This window comes from Gavialis gangeticus, unplaced genomic scaffold (assembly GCF_001723915.1).
Source record: "Gavialis gangeticus isolate Ggan-Ray unplaced genomic scaffold, GavGan_comp1, whole genome shotgun sequence".
In the NCBI taxonomy this organism is placed as follows: domain Eukaryota; kingdom Metazoa; phylum Chordata; order Crocodylia; family Gavialidae; genus Gavialis; species Gavialis gangeticus.
The window spans coordinates 6,645,283-6,658,562 of record NW_017729019.1 but is presented as its reverse complement, the minus strand read 5'-3'; the positions used below and the strand labels follow the sequence as shown (position 1 = coordinate 6,658,562).

Here is a 13,280-nt window from a genome sequence, read left to right as displayed (position 1 = left end):
TATTCCTGGTCACTCCTGGCGGTGCTCGGGGGAACAGGGACTCCCCCAATGCCTGCTGATCCCCCCTGACCAGTTTGTAACAGGCCACTAGATCCCCCTCAGCCTTCTCTTGTGGAGGCTGAACAGGTTCAGGTCCCGTCGCCTCTCCTCGTAGGGCCTGCCCTGCAGTCCCCTGACCATGCGAGTGGCCTCCTCTGGACCCTCTCCATGCTGTCCACATCCCTCCTGAAGTGCGGCGCCCAGACCTGGACGCAGTACTCCAGCTGCGGCCTGACCAGTCCCGCATAGAGGGGGAGGATCACCTCCTGGGACCTGCTCGAGATGCATCTGTGGATGCACGACAAGGTATGGTTGGCCTTCCTGACTGCGTCCCCACACTGCTGGCCCGTGTTCATCTTGGCATCAGTGATGACTCCAAGATCCTTTTCTGCCTCTGCCCTGACGAGAAGGGAGTTCCTCAGCCTGTAGGTATGGTGCCGGCTCTTCCTCCCCTGGTGCATCACGAACATGTGTTTTACCATCCTCATGAATGCTGGCAGGGCACCTGCCTGGGGGGAGCAGCTTACCCAGGGCTTGTCTGAGGCCTCCACCCAGACAGAGCCCATGGGCGAGCTGGTGTCCCCCCACCCCCTGGCCTGTGGGGGTTGCCCAGCAAGGCCTGGGGGGCAGGGATTGGGGACCCCCACACCTGTCCTGCAGGCACCCGCCTTAGGGTCCTGGAGGTGCAGGTGAAGGAGCTCCAGGAGGAGGTCAGCAGGCTGAGGGGAATCGGAGGTGGAGGAAGAAATCGACGGCTATTTCCTTTCCCTGCAGGGCCACACACCCCAGGAAGAAGCACCCTGGGAGGTGCCCTCCACTGCAGCGTGGCAGACAGTCGCCTCCAGATCCAGGGCTGCTCGCAACACAGCAGCACCAGCTCCTCCGGTCCGGCTGGAGAACAGGTACGAGGCCCTAGTGACACTGGAGGAGGAGGAGGGAGAGGAGGCAACTCCACGCTCTCCACGCTCCGAGCAGGCCGAAGGAGCTAAGCAGTCCCGGAGGAGAAAGCGTCGTGTGATCATCATAGGCGACTCCACCCTGAGAGGTACAGAGGGCCCATCTGTCACCAGGACCCCTCGACACGCGAGGTCTACGGCCTGCCCGGAGCAAAGATTCAGGACGTGACGGGGATGATCCAGGCCGTGATCCAGCCCACCAATTACTACCCCATGGTCCTAGTCCATGTGGGTACTAATGATGTGGCCAGGAGAAGCCCTGATCGCCTGACGGCGGACTACCACGCTCTGGGGGCGTGCTGAGGGAGATGGGCGCACAGGTGGTTTTCTCTTTGCTCCTACCAGTGAGCGGACGTGGAAGACCACATGAGACCTGCGTTGCAGACACCAACTGGCGGGTTCGGGAATGGTGTCTCGAGGCTTTGGCTTCCTCGAGAACGCCCCGCACATCACGACGAGAGACATGCTCGGGTGGGATGGGCTCCTCCTTTCCCCTAAAGGTAAGCGTGTGCTCTCTTCTAGGCTGGCGGATCTCCTCCGGCGGGCTTTAAACTAGGCTCGTCGGGGGAAGGGGAAGACGAGGGCGGAGGAAGCCCTGGACCGCTAAACCAAGCAGCACCCACAAGTACAGCCCAGCCTAGGCCGACGAGCGGAACAAATACCCAGGCAAGCAACAGGGGCCAGTGCAATGCTGAGATTGGGGGGCCAGTGCCCACATCCACAGGAGGCCTCAAATGCCTCTACACAAACACTCACAGTATGGGAAACAAGCAGGAGGAACTTCCCCTCCTGCTAGCTGACACCAACCCAGACACAGTGGGGCTCACTGAAACGTGGTGGGACCCAACACACGACTGGGCGGTGAATATCAAGGGCTATTGGCTGTACAGGAGGAAAGGCGGGGGGTGGCGCTCTACATCAAGGAGGAATACACATCCTCACCAGGTAGCACAGAGTCAGAGGAGGAGCACACAGAAGTGCTCTGGGTTAGGATACAAGGCAGTTGAGGGGAAAGAAACTTAACGGTGGGGTCTACTACAGACCACCCAACCACAGGGAAGAGCTAGATCAGGAATGCTTAAGTCAGCTCACGGAGGTAGTCAGGTCAAAGGACGCGGTCATCATGGGGGACCTGAACTTTCCAGACATCTGCTGGGAAGAGCAGTCAGCCAGGTCTGACCGCTCACGTAGGTCCCTAGCCTGAATGCGGACCTCCATCGAACCCAGGAGGTGCACAGCCCCACCGGGGAGACGCCTTGTTGGACCTGGTGCTGGCCACCGGTGACGACCTGGTGCGGGGGCTGTGGGTGCTCGACCACCTGGGCGACAGTGATCATCGCCTGCTGGGATTCACCATCCAGTGCAAGGTGGCAAAGGCCAGCAGCAAGGCAGCAGCCCTAGATTCAGGAGGGCGGACTTCAGTGAGCTAAGGAGAATAGTCAGGGAAGCACTGAGGTCCCAGAGGGGAGGGGAGTCAGGTGCCCAAGGAGAGAGGTCGCTCCTTAAGGAGATGATCCTCCAAGCCCTAGACAACAAGAAGTCCTCAGGTCTTCTTGCACTTGTTGCTCAGGTCCCTTCCGACCCTACCAACTATGAAACTATGAAAAGTTGCACAAATGTGGCTAATTATGAGCTTCTGTAAAATGTTGGCTTCCCATGCTCAGTAGAAACTGGTTCATTTGGCAGCTACATTCTCCGAAGAGGGGCCCTCTAGAAAAATGGTGATGAAAGCCTGTATCGTCACAAGAGGTTCAATAGAGGTTGCGCAAGCAGCCAACAGTCAGGCACATGCTTGTCTCTGCAGCCCAACTGTTCTTGAAGTGCTGTGTTTGCACGTAATAGCAGGATGCAGGCCCAGATCCTGCTTCTGCTTAACACAAGCCAGTGTTGCCTAGTGGGGAGAGAATCAGACTGGAAGCCAGGCCATCTTGGTCCTCTTTCCAGTGCTGCCACCACCCTGCTCTGTGACAGCGAGCAGTTCCCTTCCCTTCCTTATGGTTTTTGTCTCCTCCTTGGATGATGCTTCTGCATGTGCGTGAAGTCCAGGTAAGTGCACTCTGTTAGAGCTAAGCAGCAATATCACCGAGGCAGCCCTTGTTATTATTTAAGCACAGTCCAGACTTGCTGTGGTCTACATTGCAGCTGCATAGCAGCTTGATAGTAAAGAGCCTCCCTGATTGTGTAGCCAAGGCATCACCCAAAATATTTAGCTAGAGAACTACCTCCTTTGGGTTCAGGGGAGTTGCCTTGGCTTTATACTGGCATAGCTCAGATCCTGAACTACCCCACCCTGTTTGTGGCAGGTGAGAGATGGAAGGACACATGGGAAAAACAGGCGGCTGAAGGAAGGACTGGATTTTGTGCAAGCCTGCAGCTTTAAGCAAGTGAGTTTCCTTCACCTGGGCATCTAAGTGCTTGTCTACTGCGGATGAGAGGACCTTCCTTGCAAGGGCAGCAGAGCCAGACGGAGAGCAGCAAAGCCAAGCCAAATCTGAAGGTCACATCCATCCCCCAAAGGGTGCTGCTGAATGTGGAGGTGGAAGGGCAGAAACTGCCCCCCCAGAAAGGATCTTGACCATGTCTGAATAGCAAACACGTCTGCTCGTTTCTGGAGCTGCCTGCGAAGGTTCTGCGGATGAAGACGGAAGAGGAGGTGAGGCCAAGGGATGGCTCATCTCTGACCCACAACCCAGCCTGCACACACAGGCTCTACACCCATTCATGAATCAGGTGGTCAGTGCATAGGAGCATCTCCAGGCATCAGATGCAGGCGACAGATGCTCTGGGCAGTGTAATTAGCCCAGCACAATGAAGCTCCTCTGCTTGCCGCTTGCACAAAGGGTTTGTCTCTGCAATGTCTGAGCAAGTCATAGAAGAAAAGAGCACTTGGCCGCATCTGCCACAAGGTATGGTTTAATCAGGCATGACGATGGGTGAGGTAGGTATTGTTCCCATCTGACCCATAGGTAACAGGTTTGGGGCTTTGCAGTGGGCCAGGTTGACTGTAAAAGAAAAGTTACTCACTGCCTGTTGGCTGGGGTGGGATCTCTCCTTGTCTGTTGTTTGTAAAATGGACCTTGAGCAAGTTGGTGAAGCTAGGCCATTTTTTCTGGTACTACACCTAGCACCAAATACATGACTGGGCTCCTAGGCACCCCTCCACATAGATCATAAATAAGGAGACAAAGTAGGGGAGAATCAGGTGGTCCCACTTCACCAGATTCCTCCTGTTTCTCAGTGCTGTGAGTGAAACTACAATTGGGCCCTTTTATACAGGAGAGTCGGGTTGAAAATAGGGAGCCCTGAGCCCTTGGAACAACACCATGCCCATGACACAGTCAGCAGGACCGTGTGGTTCAGGCTGTTTTTGTGAGGCCCAGTGTAAGTGCCTTCCAGCCTGTGCTGGATTCACCTGGAGGTGCTGAGCACCCTGTTAGCTGCTGTACCAACCTTACTGCCCCTGCCAGGAAGTTAATGATTTGCAGGATGACGTGGAGGTGAAAGGCCTTTCCAAGGGTCACAGCTTGCACGCCCGCCCCAGGCCAGGACAGGAAAGATGGTGTCTCTCACGGATTCCCAGAGTAAGTAAAGGATGCAGCCTCTGCTGGGGTTACTTGTTAATGATGCCCTGTGGACCCGGGGGAACAGCTTCCATCAGAGACAGGGGCCTGATCTGCTCCACGAGGCATGTGAAGCCATGACTTCCAGTGCAGGGCTGGACCAGGGGCAACTGTGCTGGCTGCTTTCACTGGAAGCATCAAGAGTAGGGAACTCGTGTCTTGCCTCTGCCCGAAAGGTGTGAGGCTGGCACTCTGTGGGCTCCCTGAAGGGCATTTGACACAGAGTCAAGCACTGATTTCACTGCTTCCCACAGCAATAACTCAGCGCCACTGGCAGCAGCTGGGTCTAGGTTTGCTACGTGGGGTGTGTATGGGGGGAAGGAGACAGCAGGTCAAGGGTAAGAGGCATTCGTACGACTTGGCTGCAGAGGGCAAGCCCTGGATTGGACTATGGGAGGGTCTGTGGGAAGGGTGGAGGGGCATTAGAGCTGTGTGGGGCGGGGAGGGCAGTAGGGCAGCCCAGGGCTGCTGCTGCATAGGGGCTGCAGGTCAGGACTGAGATGCTTGGGGAAAGCTGGGGGTGTGCGTGCACCGAGTCCAGGGCTAAGACAGCAGGGAGGCTGCGAGACAGGATTATAGGACACCGGTAAATCTGTGCAGCCTGGGCAGAACATAAGGGCAGAAGGTTTGCAAGCCAGGCCTGAGATGCTTGGCTGAGCTGGGAGCCTGGGGCACCTGCTGAGTGCCGGCCTCCTATCACCCCACCTAAGCACCAAACTCGAGGCAGAGAGCAATGAATGAAAGGCCACTGTGAGCAGCCAGCCTTCCCTGCCCTGCTCAGGCCTCTCCAGGTCTGCTGGTGGACTTCTCGTTCCTCTGAACCCATGAGACATCCCATCCTCTGCTCAGTTTGGCTGAAAGATACAGTGAATAGCGCTGAGGTTGTGATCCAAACCCCTTTCAAAACAGTCCACCACTATGAGGTGGGTGAGGATTAGCATACGAATGAGATGGAGACTATTCAGAAAGGCCCTATTAAGTCACTCCACTGGTTTTTCAACCAGTTGAACTTCAGACCAGCTCTTTTTCCTCCCTTGGATGTTAAGCGACCAAGGGATTTGCGAGGTGTGCTGCCAGCAGGGTGGAGGGCAGCCACCTAGGAGAGCATGGATAGTGAGAAAGGGTGCATAGACAGTGGGAAAGGGTGACCAAGCCATGCAGTGAGGAGGCAGGGATGCGGTGAGGAACCTCAGGCCAGGTGTGGTGACCTGGGGTAGTACTGGGTAGGGCTTTCTACACAGCAAGCGGGATGTCTTTGTGGTCTGCCATGCCCCTAACCTCAGCCCCTCTGCCTCTTGCAGGGATCGGTGTGGGAATCATGGGTTTTGGCCTATTTTTCATCCTTTTTGGGGTGCTCCTGTACTTTGACTCGGTGCTTATGGCCTTTGGAAATGTAAGTAGCTTGAACCCTCACTTCCCTGCTGCTCCCCAAGGGCCAGGATGGAAAATTACAGCCCAGGGAACTTCTGTCCCAGTTGCTGCTTACGTTGAGGGAGCATTGCCAACCCCCTAGTCAGATGGGGCTAGGTGGTCAGTGCAAACCCTGCTTGGGTCAGTGCAGATGAATTCACAGGGGTCAGGCCAGGTGCTGAGAGGTGTTCTCCCCTCTGCCCTCACCCCCACAGCAGGTGCCAATTGGCTCCTTGGCAGACAAGTTCAAAAGAGAAGCCATGGTTCAAGCCACATAGCAAATGAGCTATGTTCCCCCAGAAGTGTTGATGCCTCCAGGCCAGGCTTGAAACCCTTGGTATTCTAGCATTTATTATAACCAAGGGGATTTTACTCCATCCTTCTATACCTTCTGAATATCCATTCCATGGGCTTAGGCAAGAAATATAAGCCCGTTTCCTTGCTGAGTTAGGGTGCCCTTCTGGGATTGCTGCTGCAGAACAAAGCCTCTGGTGGCGTACGTGTCCGACCCATGGTGTTGGTTGTATGGGAGCCAGCAGCAGACAAGGAGAATGCCACTGTGTTTGCAGGGGTTGTCCAGGGTGGCTGATGGGGCATGGAAGCACCAGCAACTCGCCCATGGGATGGGAAGGGAGGATGAAGGGAGCGCGCAGAGCTGATCTCTTTTAACCCACCCCCTTCACCCCCATTTCTTCCTGCACAGATCCTCTTGCTTTCTGGCTTAGTCTTTATCATTGGGTTCAGAAGGACTTTCAGCTTCTTCTTCCAGAGGGAAAAGCTGAAGGGCACCAGCTTCTTCCTGGGGGGCATCATCATTGTCCTCCTGAGATGGCCTCTTCTTGGCATGGTGCTGGAGGCCTATGGCTTCATCAGCCTCTTCAGGCGAGTAATTCTCTCAGTGCATTTCATTTCAATTTAACGTTAGCTGGTCTTGGATGAGAGAGAGCACTCCATGGATCTGGGCTGTGCGGGCTGTAAAATGAGACCCCATTCCCCTTGGAAGCCCCTCAGCCGGCATCTTCACCCAAAGCTTCCCAAAGCATCATGCAGGCATGAATCTCTGCACCCTTTCTATACAGAAAGGTAAATCAGAAGTAAGCTCACTGACTTCAAGCAGAGACTCAGTTTCCAAACCACTTGACCCTAATTCTTGGATGCTTTTGTGGCAAGCACCAGTGTATTCACAATGATGGACAGTTGGGGGATACTTTCCAGCTGGTGGACCCTTCTAAACCTAAATTTACTTGACATAGCTGCAAACCAGGGGGAGACCCCCTCCCTGCACCCACATACAGCCCTTCTCCCCTCCAAGGGGACAGATCTCAGCTCAGGGATTAACAAAGATCTTTGTTTGCTCCAGGTCTTTTGTCCCAGTAGCTTTTGGATTCCTGGGAGCTTTGGGAAATATTCCACTGCTGAGCAAGGTGAGCAGGGCTGTGGGGGGAGTTTGCACTGAGTGGTCTATGGGTTTGGGTTTTGCAGAGTGCTGAGGGCAGCACCAGTTACACTGGTGTGAATTCATAGTGCTCCAACTGCCTAAGGCCTTCCTTCCTTTTGGTAGAACAGTATTTCTTTGCCACCTGCCAGCCAGCATGTGGGAAACACCTACTGTGGGATGGCACTGTTGGCGCCTTTTGTGTTGGAGGTCAACATAGGAAGGAGCCCTATTAATTTATATTTAGCCATCTACATCTGCTCAGTAAAGGTCTGGACAGTATCATCTGCATCAGAAGATGGAAGCAGTGAAAGCAGAGCCATGCGGAGAAGACTTGTTTTCAGCAGCAAGTAGCATTAAGACTTGGATTTGGGTCCCTGTGGTTACAGTACTAATTGCATATCCAGGGTAAATTGTCATTGTCTGCAGCTCTTTGAACATCATTCCATATTACTGCTAATCAGTTACTGTTGCTGTTGTAGCTGTTCCAGAAACTAGGAGACAGCAGCTCCTTGGTGTGAGCTAGAAGAAGGACCTACACCTAGGGAAATAACTTCTAGACATCCAGATCCTTGGACAAGGTGCTTTCTTTGCACACACTTTTAAGATCAGTCTCTGCAGGCTGAGACCTCCTTGGACTGTACATGCCCTCCTGTTGTGACTGGAGCAGCGTGGAGACCACAGATCTTCCAGAAAACAGTGGCTTACTATGGAAAGTCTCCATCACACAGATCTAGGCAAGGTTTGTACCTACCCAGGTCTGTGTTGACAGGAATGAGGTTCTCAAATCAGGGACTTGTACCAGTTTGATTCTACTTTTTCCCCATGTTCTTATGAGAATAAAATTCTCTGTGGATTAAAAGCACATCTGAGATGCTACCCTGTCTCATGAACACTCACTGCCCAGTGCATGTTGTCCATCTTCCAACAGCAAGTCCACAGAGCATAGGGGACTGCTATAGCTATCAGTCAGAGGAGTTACTCCTTTAGCTCAAATCAAAGAGAGTTAGGAATGGGTTCCTGGCTTCATGTCTGGGCAGCTCTCCTGAATCTTTCTAGCTGAAATGGCATCTTGCAAAGCTGTTGCAGATTTGAACTGAGTGGTTTTATTTTTCCTGGAGGAGTGGTGATGCGGACTAGCAGACAGGCTTTCCAGCCTTTGCAAGGTTCTGACAGAGCTCAGAATGAACCAGAGGCCTTGGAAAGAGGGGGGCAGATTTAAATGGGTGCCAAGTGCCTAGAGAAATGCAACCAATCAGGTTTGATACCCCCTCAGTTAAATAAGGGGTTGCAGAGGGTTGCTGCTAACAGGGAAGCTATTGCACAGTAAACCTGAGGTATCTACTACCAGGTACTCTACCTGAACTCCCCGTGTGGGCCCTCTTAGTCCACCCTGAGTGCTTTTGGACAAATAAATGAATACATGAAGTGTATTACATTGCACAAACCTGCCCACCCTGTCTCACTTGTCTAACCTGGTTTGGGGGATCAGAAGGTGCATCCCTCGGTGGCGCACACATAGACGTATCCTACACATGTCCAAATGGTGAGTTAGTGCCATATTACTCTTGCACTGTACATTCGCACCTAGCTTGCTGCACGCGCCTCTCCCCGTCCAGGCAAGCCCTGAGTGACAGGGGAAGGGAGCCCTGCAGAGCCAGTAAGAATGTCAGCCCCTCTCTGATTTGCTAAAGGATTTGGCATGAGGGAAATGTCTTTGTTACTATTATTATTTCAATCCTGGCTTTTCACCATTTGAAAAACCATTATGCAGCAGGTGCTCAAACCGCAGCACCTGAGACTATTTGCCTCTCTGCTTGCTGTCCCTTTGACGTGAAACAGAGACCTGCTGCTCTGGTGGAGACACCTACAAGCTTGTGCCCACAAGACGCTTTCCTGAACTGGCGTCTGCTCCCACTGGGGTCGGTGGCAAAACTCCACCATCGACTTCGATGGTGCAGGATCAGACCTGGTAGTAGGAAAGAGTCCTGTGTCTGGGGCCAAGGCGGGAGGGCTCCGTGCTGCAGGAGTTCTGGGTTATGGAGGACCATGTGGGTAGACCAAGGAGAAGGCCTTATTCAGAGGGAGAGAGGGTGCTCACACCCTGCTTGAGGCCCTGCTCTACTCCCTGGAGAAGCCTGGGGTCTTGGGGAGACTGGCGTTGCAAAGCCACCCTGGTGTCCCCTCCACCTGGGCTGCTTTCCTGGAGGTGCTGAATCTGGTGGAGGTAGTGCAGCTGCCTGGCAAGCTCTGAGAGGGTGCAGAGGTTACAAAAACTCCCATTAAGCCACATTAACATTTCATGACCTGATCCAGCGTGGGGGTGAGTTCCCCCCCTTTTCATGTTTGCTGACCATGAAAACCAAACAATATTTAGGGCTATTAATTAATAAAGAGCTGCTGAGAAAGAGAGAGAGAGGGAGGCAGGTCAGGAGTAAAGAAGGCTGCACAGGAAGAGGCTGGTAATTCTTGCCAAGTGTTATGGGCGGGGGGTTGTTTTTGGGGGGGGGGTTGTGTTTGGGGGGGGGGGTGCAATTCTACTTAACTGGAATAAAACATGAGGGAAAATGTCCTCTGTGAGTGGCCCAGGGATGAATATTTCAGTCATGCATCATGCATGTGAAGAGCACAAAGCCATGGGGGCAGTTAAGTCACAAGCCAGTGCTCTTGGTAGTGTTGCCTCCGCCCCACAGATGTCTGTGAAGGCGTCAAGGTCCTGCCAGACATGGAGCCACCTTCCAAAACTGGTGGTGAGGAATGACTTCTGCCGTGTGGCCGCTGGAGCCTGCCCTCCTCTCACGGTGCTGTGACGCCAGCTCCTAAGAAGGATGCTGGGGTCCCTCGAAGCAGGGCACAGCCTGGCAGGAAAGTCCCTCGCTGCTCCAGCTCTGTCCAAGAGGGTGAGTGCTTGCTGCTCTGGCTCTCTGAGCCATCCTGCTGGCGCCTTCCCCACCTGCAAGGTGAGTGTGTTGCATCAGTTCCTGCAACTGTGATGATCCTGGCACTAAGGAGCGGGCTGTGAATGACCTTTGCACCAAGCCAGAGCAGGTCCCCTTGCCAGCTGTACTGGGGGAGAAGGATGGTCCCTGTGGAGCCCTTCACGCTCCACAACCCTGCAGCAGCCAGCGGTGCATAGTTGTAGGGCGGTAAAGCCGTCGTAGGCATCGTCTTCAGCCCGCAGCCTCTGTTTGCCCAGGGTGAGGAACTGTGAGCCGCATTTGCTGTCTTCTGTTGGTTTCACACCCAAGCCCAGCTGCCACGGACTGGGGTGAGAGCTGCACCGGAGTCAGTCTCGAGTCGGGGTGACTAGACGTGCCCCTAACGAATAACTGACAGCACGTCTCCATAGATCCATATCTGTTTTAGTACAGCCCATGGGCTGATACCTTGAGGGAGAAGGGGCAAGATGTGACAATGCAGGCACTAAGGGTTGAGGTGCTCAGCGCATGGGAGCCCATCCTGACTGCCTGAAAAATGCCCCAGGGCTACTCCGAGTTGATGAGGTGCTTCATGGTGTCAGACACCATCAGATGGGCACGGGACACTTGTATTGACCTTATTACTGGCCATCACCAGCATGAAGAGAGCCAGCCAACACCACCTGCCAGAAATGAGTGGGGGATGTAGACTGAAAGAGACCCCCCCACCCCCTTTATACCATAGACAATGCCTATGACTGTCGTACCACCCTACAACTATGTACCGCTGTGGTTACTGTGCATGGGACACTGTTCCTCTCATAACCCTTCCATCTCATGGAAAGATTTTAATTTAGTATTATCTTAATGAAGCTTTGAAGTCTGCTCTCCATGGAGCTTGTGAGGGGGCTGGATGCCACAGCCTTGAACACAGCACAATGGGAGCTATGAGTCATGTAAAGGGCAGCGGAGCTGCTTCGCCTGTGTCTCAGTTAAGATCCCCGTTCCTCCAGATGCCTTTAAAATGCTGACCTTCTTTCAGTGTCCTCCCCCCTTAGAAAGGAGAAGACAGAGGAGAGATGCTGAGAGCATGCCAAGACCCTGACTCAGTTCACTGTGCTCGCAGCCTCCTGGAGAATAGCCAGGGACGAGGGGCAGCAGGTCATGGCAAATGCAACTGGTTTGTGGGAGAATATCGTTGAACAGCAAGGCTGCCCCTGAGCCTGCTTCTCCCTCCATAAGGGGGGAACTTGGCTCTGGGCCTGCTGGTCCGTTCAATGTTTTAAGAGCCAGCAACAAGTCTAGGCACCACTTCTGCCTTGTGTGAAGACATCCCTGGCTGTAGGCACAAGGCTGGGTTTCACCCTCTCTCACTGTCCCTCAGGGTTTAAGATCACATGTATTAGTTTGAAGGGTACCATGGACCGCCTTAGCCCATGAGCCCATCTCACAGCTGTCCACACTCTTGCTCTTGCACTCCCATTGGGGTTGCCAACCTGATGGAGACAGTGCAGTGAGATGCTGGACTTCCTTGGGAGGAAACACTGTCACTCATCAACTCAAAAATATGGCCATTGTATATTAAGAGGCTTTTCTGTGTAATGGGAAAAGTCATTTGCTTCTGCATCTGAGTCATTGCAGGACTTAACAGCTCCAATCAGCACTGCAGAGAGGTTGAAAACCTTCCAGCAGGATGAATAGGTATGTCCCACAGGCAAGGGAGAGCACTAAAGGCTACACTCTGGCATCTCGCCTTGCCTTGTGTTTGAAGAGCTCTGGTGTCATAAAATTCCAGTGTAGACGGGACAGATGGGTCTCTCCAATGTGCTTGTATGGCAGAGCCCAAGCTTAGAGCATGTGTGTAAAGCCACCCTGAGCTGGTCTTTTTGAAGGTGCTAGCTAGAATGTGTTAGCTGGAGCACAGTTTTAAATCCCTGACCTGGCTTGGTTAAATCCCACAGAAACACAAGCTTTCCTTGACAAGAGGAAAACAGTCCCCTGGGACGTGGGGTTAACCGATGCTATTAACAGGGAGCCCTGTGATTTTAATTTCTGCATGGATGTCCAACACAAAGGTAATGAATGCAGGCCCTTAGGTTGTACAGGAAAGAGAGTGAGCCACAAAGCAAAGTGTTTTAGGAAAATATTTTTGTGAGATAGAGAGAGGGAGGAAAGAAGGAGAGGGAAGAAAGAGAAGCACTTAGGGAAAGAGGGACAGGGCCAGTTTGCACACAGCTGGTTGGATTTACATTGGTTTAAAAAATCAGTCCCATTCAATCATGGTATATAGAGACTTTTATTGTTGGTTTAAAGCTGACTGTATCCAGTGCCTGTACATTCAGGTGCAAGCTATGTGCCTATAAGCTGGGTTTCATCCAACAAAAGAATAGCTGTGCACAAACCTGGCTGGGTTGAATTAAACAGGCTGAAGCAGAGCAGCAAGTGCCAGCAGTTTTGTTTCAATGTAAAAATGAATTATTCCAGTTCAGCTTCACTCTCTGGACACATCTACACATAGTTTCATAGTTTCTAGGGTCGGAAGGGACCTGAGCAGATCATCAAGTCCGACCCCCTGCCATGGCAGAAAAGAGCACTGGGGTCAAACGACCCCAGCAAGGTGTTCATCTGACCTCCTCTTAAAGACCCCCAGGGTAGCAGCCAGCACCACTTCTCTTGGAAGTTGGGTCCAGATCCTGGCCGCCCTGACAGTGAAGTCGCACCTCCTGATATCTAGCCTAAATCTCCCCTCTGCAAGCTTGTGACCATTATTTCTGGTCACTCCTGGCAGTGCTCGGGGGAACAGGGACTCCCCCAGTGCCTGCTGGTCCCTCTGACTAGTTTGTAACAGGCCACTAGATCCCCCTCAGCCTTCTCTTGTGGAGGCTGAACAGGTTCAGGTCCC

General features: G+C 53.2%; 1 protein-coding gene across 1 annotated transcript; it reads left to right on the top strand.

Annotated features, from left to right (window-relative positions):
- The first annotated feature begins 4,500 nt into the window (after positions 1–4,500).
- Positions 4,501–8,332, top strand: GOLT1A (golgi transport 1A). The gene is made up of 5 exons (XM_019513934.1): positions 4,501–4,576; positions 5,917–6,008; positions 6,729–6,907; positions 7,386–7,449; positions 7,943–8,332. The coding sequence occupies exons 1-5, from the start codon at positions 4,552–4,554 to the stop codon at positions 7,979–7,981; spliced, it is 399 nt and encodes a 132-aa protein (XP_019369479.1). The 5' UTR covers positions 4,501–4,551; the 3' UTR covers positions 7,982–8,332.
- Positions 8,333–13,280: the final 4,948 nt, after the last annotated feature.

Bases quoted from the DNA above. Each gene is read 5' to 3' on its own strand.
- GOLT1A (XM_019513934.1), top strand. From the start codon at position 4,552: ATGGTGTCTCTCACGGATTCCCAGA. The intron at 4,577-5,916 runs GTAAGTAAAGGA...TGCCTCTTGCAG, and splicing joins GTCTCTCACGGATTCCCAGA to GGATCGGTGTGGGAATCATG. The intron at 6,908-7,385 runs GCGAGTAATTCT...TGTTTGCTCCAG, and splicing joins GGCTTCATCAGCCTCTTCAG to GTCTTTTGTCCCAGTAGCTT.